The sequence below is a fragment of the Actinia tenebrosa genome, unplaced genomic scaffold, assembly GCF_029948245.1.
Source record: "Actinia tenebrosa isolate PJP-AT-01 unplaced genomic scaffold, QUT_ActTen_1.0 utg4097__unscaffolded, whole genome shotgun sequence".
NCBI lineage: Eukaryota > Metazoa > Cnidaria > Anthozoa > Actiniaria > Actiniidae > Actinia > Actinia tenebrosa.
In genome coordinates, this window is record NW_028292611.1 from 12,032 (window position 1) to 27,466 (window position 15,435).

The 15,435-nt window shown below is 40.8% G+C and overlaps 2 protein-coding genes across 2 annotated transcripts; both read left to right on the forward strand.

Moving 5' to 3' along the window:
* The first annotated feature begins 2,776 nt into the window (after positions 1-2,776).
* LOC148904251 (uncharacterized) lies at positions 2,777-6,145 on the forward strand. The gene is made up of 2 exons (XM_089025526.1): positions 2,777-4,390; positions 4,889-6,145. Exon 1 carries the CDS (start codon positions 2,777-2,779, stop codon positions 3,314-3,316), a length of 540 nt encoding a protein of 179 aa, XP_088881652.1. The 3' UTR covers positions 3,317-4,390; positions 4,889-6,145.
* An 853-nt stretch (positions 6,146-6,998) lies between these two features.
* Positions 6,999-10,438, forward strand: LOC148904252 (uncharacterized). Its single transcript, XM_089025527.1, has 4 exons — positions 6,999-7,149; positions 7,547-7,613; positions 8,818-8,940; positions 9,191-10,438. The coding sequence occupies exons 1-4, from the start codon at positions 7,138-7,140 to the stop codon at positions 9,850-9,852; spliced, it is 864 nt and encodes a 287-aa protein (XP_088881653.1). The 5' UTR covers positions 6,999-7,137; the 3' UTR covers positions 9,853-10,438.
* Positions 10,439-15,435: the final 4,997 nt, after the last annotated feature.

Consider the following 15,435-nt stretch of genomic DNA (forward strand, 5'->3'; position numbering starts at 1 on the left):
TACCCATGAGCAAGTTAACAAGTTGTCAGAAGAGGAGGTTAAGAAGTTCCATAAGAGGTACGAGGCCGCCCTTGCAAGTAAGACCACGGACGCCGTCGCAGACTCCGCTATCCGACTTGCAACTAAATTACTTGGACTTGCGCTGCCCATAGACGACGTGGAGCAACTGCGGAAGGACATAAGCGAGGACTATGTCATCGCCCAAGAACTTAAGATAACCTGCGGGTGGTTGTCTTTGAAGTGCGGTAAGTTAATGGCAGTCGCCTCTGCGGCTTTGCACGTAGCTCAGCATGTCGACTTGAAAGAGGTACTAGGTTCCTTCGGAACATCTTGGAAGGACTTCAAGAAGGATAGAGAAGTCGAAAAGGTCTTCCAGGCAGCACTTGCTGATGATCAAGTCGCCTCAAGTACTTAGTCAAGTCATTGTCAAGTCGTCCTTAAGTCATTCTCAAGTACTTAGTCAAGTCGTCCTTAAGTCGTCTTAAGTACTTAGTCAAGTACTTAGTCAAGTCATTGTCAAGTACTTAGTCAAGTCATCCTTAAGTACTTAGTCAAGTCATTGTTAAGTCGTCTTAAGTACTTAGTCAAGTCATTGTCAAGTACTTAGTCAAGTCGTCTTAAGTCATTCTCAAGTACTTAGTCAAGTCATTGTCAAGTCGTCCTTAAGTACTTAATCAAGTCATCCTTAAGTCATTGTCAAGTCGCCGTCAAGTTATTATCAAGTCCTTCAAGTCCTTAGATATAAGATGAGTGGCACCGAAGAACAACCTCAGGAGGAGCAGAAGATTACCAAGCCTAAATCTGCAGGCAGAGTTGCCGCGGGAAAGAAGCTCGCGGAGATGAACAGAAAGAATAAAGCCAAAAAAGAAGAAAAGGTGGAGGACGAAAGCGAATCCTTTTGGAATCCCGGCTATGTCATTGGCGCGATAGGAATTGCTATAGCAGCAGGCAGCCTTTACTTACAATGGCGGGCTACGAAGCCAGAAGTAAAGTGGGAGGCCCCAACATATCGCGCACCTGTGGAGGTTAGAAAAAGCAAAATCCCTGAAATGGAATAACCTTCTCGCTTTGTAATATAATGTCGACCGCGTTGTTGAAAACTGTTGAAGAAGCAGCTATTATTACTTCCATTGTTGCGGGTATTGGTTGGGTGGGTAAGAAAGTGCTCAAAGAAGACTTTACTGAAGACCCAAGCAAGAGCTTCGCTAATTTTGCTAAGATGACCGCTGCCGTTGGCGGGGCTATCTTGCTAAAGGATTACCTACGAAAGGAAAAGTACCTGCCTAACATATAATGGTTAGCTTAGTCGCAGGTGGAGTTATTGCAGCTTTAGCATTTACAGGAGCTAATTATGGCGGTAGATATCTGGATAAATTAGTTAGCGGTGATAAAAACGCAGAATCTAACGCCGAAAGAAAAAGGCACGACTTAGCGCTGGAGAAATATCAGCGGGACGTGGCGGCTTGGAATAAAAAAAGACAAGCCTACCGGGATTGGTTGGACAAGAACTACCAAGACAAAATGCAGGCGGATAAGAACTTTGAAAATACAGACTATGCCTTTAAACTTTATTCGCAGGCGCACCCCACAGTGGTGTTAAAGAAGCCTGACTTTAAGAATTACTACCAGCCTTCTAAGAAACAAAAAAATAGTGAGTTGGTCTTCGTAGGAGTCGCAGGGCTGGCAGGAGGCGTGGCCTTGGCGTATCTATTATAATGATCGTCTTTTTGGAAAGCGACAAGAATAACTTTACCACTTATCTGAATCCTCCCATCCGCGCGGAAAGGGTTCGGTTGGTTAGTTGCTCTTTGTACAATTCTTGGTATAATTTAATTAATGGCTTTGTCGTTGATAATGCCGCCAAACCAAAAATACCAGATTCCCAATACACACCTATAACACTGGCTAAGGAGCTAGCAAAGCATGGATATACTCTTACCACAGGATTACCCCATGAAATGAAATTCAAAAAAAATAGTGGGAGCGTTAATTTAAAAGGCAGTTCATTGGTAGAACTCCTGGGTCTTACTAGTACCACAATAAATAGCGGTACTACATATGATGTAAAATGGAAAGTCGCATCCTCTTACGAAGTCTATTGCGACTTGATCCATAGTTACAATAATGGAGAAAAGTCTTCTCTTATGTCCAAGTTTCTACCCAAAGGTAATCCATTTGACCTGGTAGAATACACCCCCATTTCTTTGAGCTATGACTTGTCTAATTTGGTGGAAAGCATAAACATCAACATTAAAGTGGACGGAAAGACGGTGGATTTTAATGGACGTAAGATCAATCTTGTTTTATCCTTCGCTTGAATCAAGCGAAGCGCGATTCTATTCATATAATGGGCCGAACTGAGGACAAACTTAAAAGGATTTACTATGGGCCTGAAGGCTATTGGAAAGGAGCGTCGGCCATCAAGAAACTCGCGACCGCGGCCAGGGTATCAGAAGAAACGGCTAAGAACTGGTTAAAAAAACAAACCCTCTGGCAGGTTTATCTTCCCGTGCCTAAGTACATTCCCAGGCCCAGCTTTACCGTAAATGCCCCCAATGAAGTTCATCAGGCAGATTTGCTCTTCTTACCGCACGACAAGGTGAGAAAGAAGACCTATAGGTACGCTTTGACCGTAGTTGATATCGCAAGCAGATACAAGGACGCCGAACCCATAACCAGCAAGGATTCTGGGGAAGTCGCAGAAGCCCTAGGTAGGATTTATAAGCGCGTCTTGAAATGGCCTAAGCTGCTGCAAGTGGATGCGGGGACAGAGTTCATGGGCGTGGTTACTAAGACCCTGAAAGACCACAGCACTAAAATTAGGAGAGCCGAAGCTGAGTACCACAGGGGTCAGAGCATCGTCGAAAGATTCAATAAGACCCTGGCCGAGCGTCTCTTTGGGTACCAGTATTGGAAAGAGCTGGAAGATCCATCCAAACGCAACAGAGAATGGACTCAGAGGCTCCCCCAGGTCGTCGCGGCTTTGAACAACGAGGCGGCCAGGGCTACGGGAATAAAACCCAGAGATGCCATAAAAAAGAAACACGTGGAACACAAGTCCTACGTCAGAAGTTCGAGGGCGGTCGGACTAAAGGAAAAAAAGCTACCCCGCAACATAGTGGTCAGATACCTCTATCAGCCGGGGGAACTCGAAGGTGGCAGTAAGAGAGCCACGGATCCTAACTGGTCTTTGGAAACGTATGAGATTTCAAAGTCCGTCACCAAGGAAGGGCAACCCGTGTTGTATTACCTAAATGGCCCAAGTCGTGGATTTGTCATGGAAGAGCTGCTCATAGTCCCCAAAGACTCAGAGTAGCGCAGCACCGCGCGCCCGATTACACTCTAGGCATGTCAGTCTTACGTTACCTCTGCAATGCCCGCGTTTGTTGTTGATACGATCCACGGAGAACTGCTGATCGTCATTCGGGTCAAACCTCCATAGTAGAGGTATGTTACATTTGGCACACCTTGCCCCTTTCTTATAGACGTCGTCCACGCAGAGGTCGAACGTCATATTTTTTTCTTCGTCGTGGCGCTTGTAGCGAAGGAGTTTCTTCGTAATGTTCTCTTTGGCTACGTCTTCTGGGGTCTTATCGTAACGCAGTTGCGGACCCCAAGCTCTTTTCAATTGCTTGGCGTATTCTACGCGGCTTACGGCGGTGTAAATTAAGTTACTCCAACACAAACGCTGGTCTATGATCCATATCGTTTCTTTTACGGTTAATCCCTGGGCACTATGTACCGTCATGCAGTAACCAAGTCTCCAATCGGGGTGGGAAGTAATCCTTTCTACGTCTTTCATTTGCACCCAGGCTTTATCGTGGGTAACTGCGTTCTCTAAAGTAATGTCAGTGCCAGGTACCCGTACGTCTCTTTTCTGCATTCTGGTATCTCGGGGCTTATAGCAAACGGGTACGAGATTAGTGGGGAATCTTTCGCGGTGAATATTTAACAGATCTTTTTGAATACGGGCCTGAGAAGCACGCTTACTACTTAAGACAACATCTTTGGGGTTCCAGGCCTGTAAGAATTCCTCATAGGACTTGGCTCGTACTCTCTTACGGAGTACTTTACATTGCTGAGCGTCTGTAAGGCCCCTTAGTTCCGCTTTGAGGTTCCTTACTTGATCCTTGCTACGGTAAGCGGTGTTAATTTCCTCTGCGTAATCTACCATTCCTTTTAACCATTCGTGGGGCATTTCCCCTGCTATTGGGGGTGGCTGGCAAGGATCTCCTGCGAAGATTACCTGGCACTTACCTTTTAGGAAGTCTACGAACTCTTTTAGGATTTCTAAGGGCACAGTACAGATTTCATCCCATAAGATCACAGGAGGAATATCATGAATAGCTTCTAGGACCCATTTAGTGCCATTCCAACGAAAGAAACTATGGTAAGTTTGTGCTTCAAAGCCCATAGCGGTGAGTTCGCGTTCTAAACGATGTGTAGGAGTTAATACGGTTACTTTAGGGAATAGTTGCAGGACTCTGGTAGTCTTACCACTGCCTCCTGTTCCGCAAAGATAAGAGAAGCGGTGGTAAGAAATGGGGTCTGTGACACTTGGTAATGGTTCCTCAGTCGGGGTTACCGTTCCTTTAGCATGATTACCGTCGTAGGTTACTCTTGCTCGCCAGGCCTTTATCTCTTCGTCCTTGACCCTCCATTGCCCGCTTTCTGCTAATTCGTCGTCGGTGTAGAACTCTTGCATCTTTTCGAGCACTGCAGGTTTGACGTACAAAGAGTCAGTAGCTACTCTTGGAATGTCTTCCTTGTCAAACCGCAGCAACATCGCTAAGAGATTAATGTGGGCGTAAGCTAACATGCTAGCACGCAGATGGTAATACTGCGGTCTGTGGTCTTGATAGTAACACAATGCATTCCATTGTTGCAGGGAATCTGTGAAATGATCCCACTTCTCTACTGACACCATTGAACCTTGGTCGTGAGCTCGTTGCACGAGGAAGCTTAATTCTCCTTTATCTGTGATTAAGCGGCGTTGCATGTGCTTCTCCCCTTCCTTTGCGCCCTGAGTGAACTTACCAATAACTATGCGGGCGGTAGCATTGTCTTCTGGCAGCCATTTGGTAAACTCCCGACGACATAATATTGCCTCATGAGCAGCGTACGTAAGGAGTTTCCGTTCTTCGAGGAACTTTAATAGCGGCACAGGGATCCATTCCTTTTCTTGCAGATGCTTCCCATACCACGCGTAAATTATGGGATGTAATCCCTCCTTTAGCTTCCAGCTGGTCAATCTAACGAATCCTGTTGCTGGGGCATCGTACGTACCATCCAAAGCTACCCTAAAGAATTGGCTGCCCGGATGTCCGTAACGGTCATAATACTCTTTACAATCTCCTAGGCCTTTGAAAGACGCAGGGTAACAATGTTTCATATCCAGCGAGACATACTCGTCCTCGTCGTATTCCATATTCCAAAGACCTCCGTGACCATGTTCTATGCAGGCTTTTGGAATTGGAAGGTCGCTAGGAGTCGGCTTCCAGCCATTACGCTTCTTTGCGGCTAAGAAGTCCAGGGAACGAGAACTTAATACTTCGGGAAAATCTTCACCCAGGTCTTCACAAACGCTGTCTATCTTCAGCTGTTCCATTTCGGGTCTATACAAAGTACCGTCTTGTGTCATAAATTGCCTACCTTCTGCGTCCATTAACCAGATGGAATTCTCATGAACCAAGTCTGCTAACGGAGATACTTTGTAGACTGAGGTCTTAACCTTCTTAGGAAACCTTAGTTCCCGCCAAGCGTGCCCATTATGTTGGTAGATAACAATAGGAGCTCCTCTACCTCCATATTTGTGAGTCCCAGAGTAAATAAACCCGTCTGTGATATCTTTGACGTGTATGCGCCGCTCTAATGCCACTTCCAACTTCTTAATATTGGCTATGGTTCCTCCAGTCTTGCGGGTAGAATGCTCCCACTTTCGAATGGCTTCTCGGCGCTTTAAGGTTAACTTACCACCACGGGAAGCATCTTCAAAGAATTCCCGGACTAACTTACCAACACAATTACCAGGATGTCGCATTGGTTGTAACTTCTTTACATCTGGCGTGGGCATTTCATACGCCCCGTAAATTACCACTGTAACAGGGTAAGCAACCTCATAGAATAACATGTCAATTCCTTCTAATGCTCCCGGGTTGGTAGCCTTACTTAAGACGAACAGGTTCTTTTTACCAGACGCTCTAATGGGATTGCGGCCCCTTTCAATAATCCATTCCCCGTCCAGATACTTTATAAAGGTCAACTCCAAACGGTAATTACCTTCGGGCATTAGGTCGATTATCTGTTCTGCTCTTTCCTGTGTCATAGTCTCATCCGTATTACCTTCCATAAATGTCGTAAAGGCAAAGTCTGCGTCTAACCTGTCCAGAACCTGGGTTCTAAGTTTGCGCACAGTCTTGTTCTTGATACTTTTGATGGTATCCATTATATACGAAGTATTTTATACTTCGTTTGCAGTACCCAACAGAGCAGCAGTAAGGGACTTTTCGCGGGAAATCCCGTAAATCTGCTGTACCCGCGTTCGTAATTTCCCGGGTAAAACCCGCAAATATACGGCATCAATCGCGAGTCCCCCTTACTGCTGCTGATAGAAAGAATTGTATGTTATCTTCAAATCCTAATGTTAGGATCTCCCATCAATCCCCCTGCCACACCCCCACCCCCTTAAGACCTCCATATGAAAAATCCCAAATACGTTCCTGCACAAGACTTGCAGTTAAGGTTAATTATAGGTAACTGGCTATGATAAACTATTTTCTTGCATCTTTTTCCTGAACACAATATACTCGGTGTTCTTCTGTTGTTTTGTAATGTGTTTTTATGTTCCTAAATCTCTTAATCTCAGGACAAAGTTTTTGCAAATGTGATATATTGTAATGTGAAAAACAAGCAGTTCATTTATTAGTCAAAAGAAAAAATATTTATGTGATGATTTATCTATAAATTTATATCAAAGCTATCGATTTTTTGCAGAAATGTTCATTATGTGGAGAGAAGAATGGCAATGCAGCCAAAAAGTGTAAAAAATGCAAAAATGATTTTAACATCATTTCAACTCATGACTGGGAGGCATTGCAAAGAAAGGGCAAGACATGTCCCCTTGATCAAAGGAAAAAGATGCAAATGAGGGTAATTATTACCAACACTTTTTACAGTAATAGATATACACACATAATCTTCCATATATTCCTGCAAGATTTTGTAGAGCAATTACAAATAAACTATGAAATAAAGTCAAGTAAATACTAACAAGCAGTAGCTATTTAGTGACTAATAGTTCAATTAAATGCTAATTGCTAACTACCCCTTAAGTACAAGAATTACAGTTCCCCTATTGAAAAATAAATGGATACCATTTTATGGTTTAACTGCATACTGATTGCTCTAATATAATGAAACTCTGCCAAGTGAACATGAAAAATTGTTCAAGATATTCGATGAAATTTTTCACCTTACTTCCCTTGAATAATTATAACTAGCTAAATGACAGAGTCAGAGAATGATTTATTTATTTTCTTTGGCTCAGGCAAATATACTTCATTCCCAACATGACTGGGAAATCATTATATTGGGCTACAAGCGGCACAGCAGAGGTAGTGATGATGATGATGATGAATAGCATAGTATGTTACTTTGTTGATGTGCTGTTAATTCCATGAAATTCAGTGGGCACGATTTGGATGTATAGTTTATGATATGTTGTTGCATAGTCCAACACATTGTACCACTGATCCAATAGACCAGTTTCGAATTCCAAATTACTGCTGTGTTCCTTGATTACAGACTCATTTGCACAGGGTTAGCCTCGTATCAGTGTTTAAATATTCACGAATACCAACAGAAAAGTGAAGAATGCACAACTTTAACAATACAAACATTTTGAAACTCGACGGACCTTTACTGGAACATGTGAATATTCTGCACAAACTTGAGGCTAACCCTGTGCTAATGAGTCTGTAATCAAGAAACACAGCAGTAATTTGGAATTCGAAAGGGGTTTATTCTTGCTTGAATTAGTTGGTCCTATTCAAGGACTTTCAACCCTGCTGTTTAGAGTTTAGTGGACTCAGCTTAAAAAATTTGCACTTGTCTTGATTGGTTGATATTGACATACATGTAGTAACCAATCAAGGGTAGCATCCTTGCTCATAACAGTCTACCTATGTTCCAAGAAAACACTTGATAATAATATTAATGATTGACTGCTGACCTTAATTTTTTGGTGGGTTAACTGAAAATGCGTATTGTTCAAGCTGATATGAATAGGACCAGAGTAAAACATCTATTTTATGATTTGTGCATGCATGTTGTGTTTCAATGACAACTAGCTTGCTTTTGTTAGCTGTGGTACAGAGCCTTTGTTGCATGATTTTTATAGGTGTTCCACCATTCTACAACCCCACACAATCTAAACCTTTGAGCCACCTTTGAGCAATTAGTGCATTTAGCCTCATATAAATATTATCATTACTATTATATAATATTATGGAATTTGGTTAAGGCAATGATGCTGAGGCAAGTGATTTACTATCTACATCATCACATATTATGTTCTTTGCATCACCCGCTCTAATCCTTGCAACATGTGCCCCCATGTGCATCATCTAGGTCAGTGGGGATCTAGAACTGTACTTTTTTCAAAACAAGCCCTTGAAATTCTTTCAGGCGGGATTGTGCACCCCCTGCACTCCATAGCTGGGTCTATCACTGCAGGTCTTAACATAAATACAAAATTAAAATAATGAAATACTCACGGTATGAATTATAATACTCACTGATAACAATAAAATTATACAGGTACCAGTTTTTATACCTATGGAACCCCCAGCTTGGGCGAACAGTTCATTGGTAATGACAAAGAAGAGGAAGGAGTGAAGATGGGAAAGATGGTCATAAAAACTTTTACTGCATTCATGAAAGGTACAAGTATATGGCATTATTGTGATTTGACAGTTTTTATTGCATATTAATTTCAAAATATTCTGAAATAACAGTCATCTCCAGCATCAAAAACCTCAACAGAAACGCGAAATACCAGTTGAGTTCATATCACGTTGCAGCTATCATAAGTCTTCTGTGGGTTGCACTGTCGTTTATTAATCTATATTACCACCTTATTCAGTAAGGGACCGGATTCTCAAGAGACACTTACTTTCTTTTTGTTCAACAGAACAAAAGCAAGACAACATCAGAAACAACGATGGGCGAAAGAAAAATATAATCAACAATACAGACAGTGAACTTGAGAACAACAACAAAAGGCCAACAAATTACAGCAGCAACAACGAAATACAAACAAACAACAACAACAATAACGATGGACCGACAAACAACAACAGTAACATCAACGATGGACCAACAACCAACCAAAACAACGACGATGGACCAACGAACAACAGCAGTAACAACAATGGACCAAGAAACAACAGCAGTAACAACGAGGGACCAACAAACAACAGCAGTAACAACGATGGACCAACAAACAACAGCAGTAACAACAAAAACGATGGACCAACAAATAACAGCAGTAATAACAAAAATGATGGAACAACAAACAACAACTTCGTGCACCATTCGTTCTTGGAGATCCCGAGGAGAACTCTGTATTGTCTCTTGGCCGTTTCTTTGCATTTCCTAAAAAATACCTATACGTCTATGAGAGCCCGCAAAGCCCACTGCGATCCTACCTTTCATGTTACGAGTGAAAATATTTTATTATTTATAATTTTAGTAAGTCTCCGATTTCTACTTAACTCCAGCTTCGTTGTTAAGATAGATTTTAATGATTATTCAAAAAACGTCGGAAAATACCATTTTCAACTTTTAATATAAATATCTCTGCAATGAAGGCGTTAGCTGTAAAACGTAGACACTTTTTAAGTTCTTTCTCTACAACATCGCTATATGCGTTTCTGACAAGTTTCGGCTGCACGTTGACTTTTTCAAAAGATGTACTATAGAATCATATTAACCCCTCTAGCCGGATAATGTTAGGAAATTGAAATGTATTTAATTTTTTTATTTAATAATTTCACTACATAGTTAAACAGGTATGAGAAATTACAGGAAACTGTCATTGATTCGCCAGTTCAGCGTACCACCAAAAAGATCAAAAACGGATTGGCAACTTTTTCAAGACAGTAATAAATTTAGTCACACCGACAAAACAATAACAATTGCTGAACTTTTAAGAAAATACGGCTCAATTCTTTGAACATTAATATCTGATGAGGCGGCGAGGTCGCGTCATGACTAAATGACTTACTGAGGAAGTGAAGCCATAACCATGTCCTTCCGCGTATTGTTACGAAAAGGTTTTTTCATAAAGTGAATGTCTCTTTAGATATTATACAGTTATATTATACGGCTTTATACAGTAGAGGGCTTTCATTTTATCCGTGAAACACTTTGTAAGAAATTGCACATAATTTTGTACTAACTTGCACAATTTTGTTATAACAAAGTGTTTCACGGGTATAATGAAAGCACTCTAATTATATAGATTTATTTGCAATTTGTATATATGTTGTCGTTTAGGATTCAATATGATTTTTGAACCAGTTCGATTTTTTAAAACAGCTCAATTTAAAATAAATATGTATAAGAAAAACTTCCTTCTCTATCACCCTCTCCCATTGCCCTTTATTCTCTATCTCCCCTTCCCCATTATCCTTTCCTTCCCTCCCTCTACTCCCCCTTATTTCTTATCTGCCTACGTGATACTTATCTAATTTAATTTTTTGTCCTCACCTCGACCTCCCCCCCCCCCCCCCCCCCCCCTGCAGGGTTAGGTGCCACCATTATAAATATGATTAATAGATATCAACAAAGCTCAAGACTGTTCGCATTAAATAATTTGTTTAACAATTCTGTTATTTGTGTGTTAGAGAATTCCACAACACACAACGTTTTGATCTCCATTTTTGGATTCCAACCAACACCCCCAAGTGAGGGTGACCAAGAGGGAGATGTGGATGAGCAAGTGCGGATCCAGGGGGAGGGTCGGTGGGTTCCCGATCCCCTGTCATTCCTGAGGTCAAATGGGCTTCCTGTGGTAAAAATGCAACTGGGATTCCTTTGCCCACAGAATTTACCCCTGAGACCACCCCTTCAAAAAATCCCGGATCCGCCGTTGATGAGGGTGTGTGGATACTAGTTGTTTTGTGAGTTTAATATAGCGAATACTCGCCGGTGAAGTAGTTGTCTCCTCTATTTCTCAGACAACAATGTTGGCGAGGAATTGTCGTCTTGGAATAACTGGAACAAGAATAAACCGAGTAAGTTTTTCGTGCTTGACATCAAGTTGGGGAGTGTTTGTTGATGATAATGGAAGTAATCTATATATTTGATTTGATATAGATGTAAGTCTGTGTATATAAGTGTGTGTATGCTGTGTAAGTGTGTGTAAGTATGTGTAAGTGTGTGTATATATGTCTAAGTGTGTATAAGTGTGTGTAAGAGTGTTTAAGTGTGTGTAAATCTGTGTAAGTGTGTGTAATTGTGTGTAAGTGTGTGTAAGTGTGTGTAAGTGTGTGTAAGTGTGTGTAAGTGTGTGTAAGTGTGTGTAAGTGTGTGTAAGTGTGTGTAAGTGTGTGTAAGTATGTGTGTGTGTGTGGGTGTGTGTGTATATATGTGTAAGTGAGTGAAAGCGTGTGTAAATGCGTATAACTGTATGTAACTATGTGTGTGTTTCTATGTATGTGTATGCATGTGTATGTATGTGCAAGAGTGTGTAAATGTCGGTAAATGGGTTTAAGTGTGTGTGTATGTAAGTGTAAGTTTCACTAAGTATCTCTAAGTGTGTTTAAGTGTGTGTAAGTGTTGTAAGTGTATGTAGTGTGTGTAAGTGTGTGTAAGTGTGTGTAAGTGTGTGTAAGTGTGTGTAAGTGTGTGTAAGTGTGTGTAAGTGTATGTAAGTGTGTGTAAGTGTGTGTAAGTGTGTGTAAGTGTGTGTAAGTGTGTGTAAGTGTGTGTAAGTGTGTGTAAGTGTGTGTAAGTGTGTGTAGGTTGTGTACAGTGTGTGTAAGTAGTGTGTATTTGTGTCAGTGTGTGTTAAGTGTGTGTACGTGTTGGTAAGTGTGGTGTAAGTGTATGTAAGGTGTTAGTAAGAGTGTGTATAGTGTGTGAGTGTTTGTAGTTGTGTGTTATGTATGTTTAGTGGTGTTAAGTGTTGTGTAAGCGTTGTGTAAGTATGTTGTACCTGTGTCTATATCTGTGTATGCATGTGTACATATGTGTTAGGAATGTGTAAAATGTCAGTAAATAGGTGGACTCTTGGGTTAAGTCTGTGTGTATGTATGTGTACAGGTCTCTTAAGTGTCTTGTAAATGTATTTACGGGTTGATCTAGGTGTGTGTAAGTGTGTGTAAGGTGTGGTAAGTGTGGTAGTGTAGTGTTGTGTAAGTGTGTGTAAGTGTATGTAAGTGTTGTTAAGTGTGTGTAAGTGTGAGTAAGGTGTGTTGTAAGTGTGTGTAAGTGCCTGTGTAAGTGTGTAAGTGTGTGTAAGGTGTGTGTATATATGTCTAAGTGTGTGTAAGTGTGTGTAAGTGTGTGTAGTGTGTGTAAGTGTGTGTAAGTTTGTGTAAGTGTGTTGTAAGTGTGTGTAAGTGTGTGTAAGTGTGTGTAAGTGTGGTGTAAGTGTGTGTAAGTGTGTGTAAGTGTGTGTAAGTGTGTGTAAGTGTGTGTAAGTGTGTTGTAAGTGTGTGTAAGTGTGTGTAAGTGTGTGTAAGTGGTGTAAGTGTGTGTAAGTGTTGTGTAAGTGTGTGTAAGTGTGTGTAATTGTGGTAAGTGTGTGTAAGTGTGTGTAAGTGTGTGTAAGTGTGTGTAAGTGTGTGTAAGTGTGTGTTGTAAGTGTGTGTAGTGTAAGTGTGTGTAAGTGTCTGTAAGTATGTGCTGTGTGTGTGGGTGTGTGTGTATATATGTGTAAGTGAGTGAAAGCGTGTGTAAATGCGTATAACTGTATGTAACTATGTGTGTGTTTCTATGTATGTGTATGCATGTGTATGTATGTGCAAGAGTGTGTAAATGTCGGTAAATGGGTTTAAGTGTGTGTGTATGTAAGTGTAAGTTTCACTAAGTATCTCTAAGTGTGTTTAAGTGTGTGTAAGTGTTTGTAAGTGTATGTAAGTGTGTGTAAGTGTGTGTAAGTGTGTGTAAGTGTGTGTAAGTGTGTGTAAGTGTGTGTAAGTGTGTGTAAGTGTATGTAAGTGTGTGTAAGTGTGTGTAAGTGTGTGTAAGTGTGTGTAAGTGTGTGTAAGTGTGTGTAAGTGTGTGTAAGTGTGTGTAAGTGTGTGTAAGTGTGTGTAAGTGTGTGTAAGTGTATGTAAGAGTGTGTAAGAGTGTGTAAGTGTGTGTAAGTGTGTGTGTATGTATGTTTAAGTGTGTGTAAGTGTGTGTAAGTGTGTGTAAGTATGTGTACCTGTGTCTATATCTGTGTATGCATGTGTACATATGTGTAGGAATGTGTAAATGTCAGTAAATAGGTGTATCTGGGTTTAAGTCTGTGTGTATGTATGTGTAAGTTTCTCTAAGTGTCTGTAAATGTATTTACGTGTTTATCTAGGTGTGTGTAAGTGTGTGTAAGTGTGTGTAAGTGTGTGTAAGTGTGTGTAAGTGTGTGTAAGTGTATGTAAGTGTGTGTAAGTGTGTGTAAGTGTGTGTAAGTGTGTGTAAGTGTGTGTAAGTGTGTGTAAGTGTGTGTAAGTGTGTGTAAGTGTGTGTATATATGTCTAAGTGTGTATAAGTGTGTGTAAGAGTGTTTAAGTGTGTGTAAATCTGTGTAAGTGTGTGTAATTGTGTGTAAGTGTGTGTAAGTGTGTGTAAGTGTGTGTAAGTGTGTGTAAGTGTGTGTAAGTGTGTGTAAGTGTGTGTAAGTGTGTGTAAGTGTGTGTAAGTGTCTGTAAGTATGTGTGTGTGTGTGGGTGTGTGTGTATATATGTGTAAGTGAGTGAAAGCGTGTGTAAATGCGTATAACTGTATGTAACTATGTGTGTGTTTCTATGTATGTGTATGCATGTGTATGTATGTGCAAGAGTGTGTAAATGTCGGTAAATGGGTTTAAGTGTGTGTGTATGTAAGTGTAAGTTTCACTAAGTATCTCTAAGTGTGTTTAAGTGTGTGTAAGTGTTTGTAAGTGTTTGTAAGTGTGTGTAAGTGTGTGTAAGTGTGTGTAAGTGTGTGTAAGTGTGTGTAAGTGTATGTAAGTGTGTGTAAGTGTGTGTAAGTGTGTGTAAGTGGTGTGTAAGTGTGTGTAAGTGTGTGTAAGTTGTGTGTCAGTGTGTGTAAGTGTGTGTGTAAGTGTGTGTAAGTGTATGTAAGAGTGTGTAAGAGTGTGTAAGTGTGTGTAAGTGTGTGTGTATGTATGTTTAAGTGTGTGTTAAGTGTGTTGGTAAGTGTTGTGTAAGTATGTGTACCTGTGTCTATATCTGTGTATGCATGTGTACATATGTGTAGGAATGTGTAAATGTCAGTAAATAGGTGTATCTGGGTTTAAGTCTGTGTGTATGTATGTGTAAGTTTCTCTAAGTGTCTGTAAATGTATTTACGTGTTTATCTAGGTGTGTGTAAGTGTGTGTTGTAATTGTGTGTCCGTGTGTGTAAGTGTGTGTATGTGTGGTAAGTGTGTGTAAGTGTGTATGTGTGTGTGTTGTCAGTGTGTGTCAGTGTGTGTGGTGTTTAAGTGTGTGTAAGTGTTGTGTAAAGTGTGGGTAAGTGTGTGTTGTGTGGTGTCCGTAAGTGTGTGTAAGTGTGTGTAAGTGTGGTAAGTGTGTGTAAGTGTGTGTAAGTGTGTGTAAGTGTGTGTAACTATGTGTAACAATGTCTATGTATGTGTATGCTTGTGTACATATGTCTAAGAAAGTGTAAATGTCAGTAAATGGGTGTATCATCATTTAAATTTGTGTGTGTATGTATGTGTAAGTGTGTGTAAGTGTGGTAAGTGTGTAAAGTGTGTGTAAGTGTGTTAAGTGTGTGTAAGTGTGTGTAAGTGTGTGTGTAAGTGTATGTTGTGTAAGTGGTGTAAGTGGGGGGGTTAAGTGTGTTGTAAGGTGTCTGTAAGTGGTGTAGTGTAAGTGTGTTGTAAGTGGGTGTGTAAGTGTGTGGAAGTGTGTTGTAAGTGTGTGTAAGTGTGTTTAAGTGTGTGAGGGGGTAAGTGTGTGTAAGTGGTGTGTATGGTTTAAGTGTGTGTAAGTGTGTGTAAGTGGTGTGTAAGTATGGTGTGTCTTATATCTGTGTAAGTGTGTGGAAAAGTGTGTTGTAATGTTGGTCGTGAAATAGGTGTTTTGTAATCTGTGTGTTGTAGTGTGTAAGTTGTGTCTTAAGTGTGTTGTAACTGTCTTTACGTGTTTATCTAAGTGTGTGTAGTGTGTTGTAATGGGTGTAAGTGTGTGTAAGTGTGTGTATGTAAGTGTGTGTAAG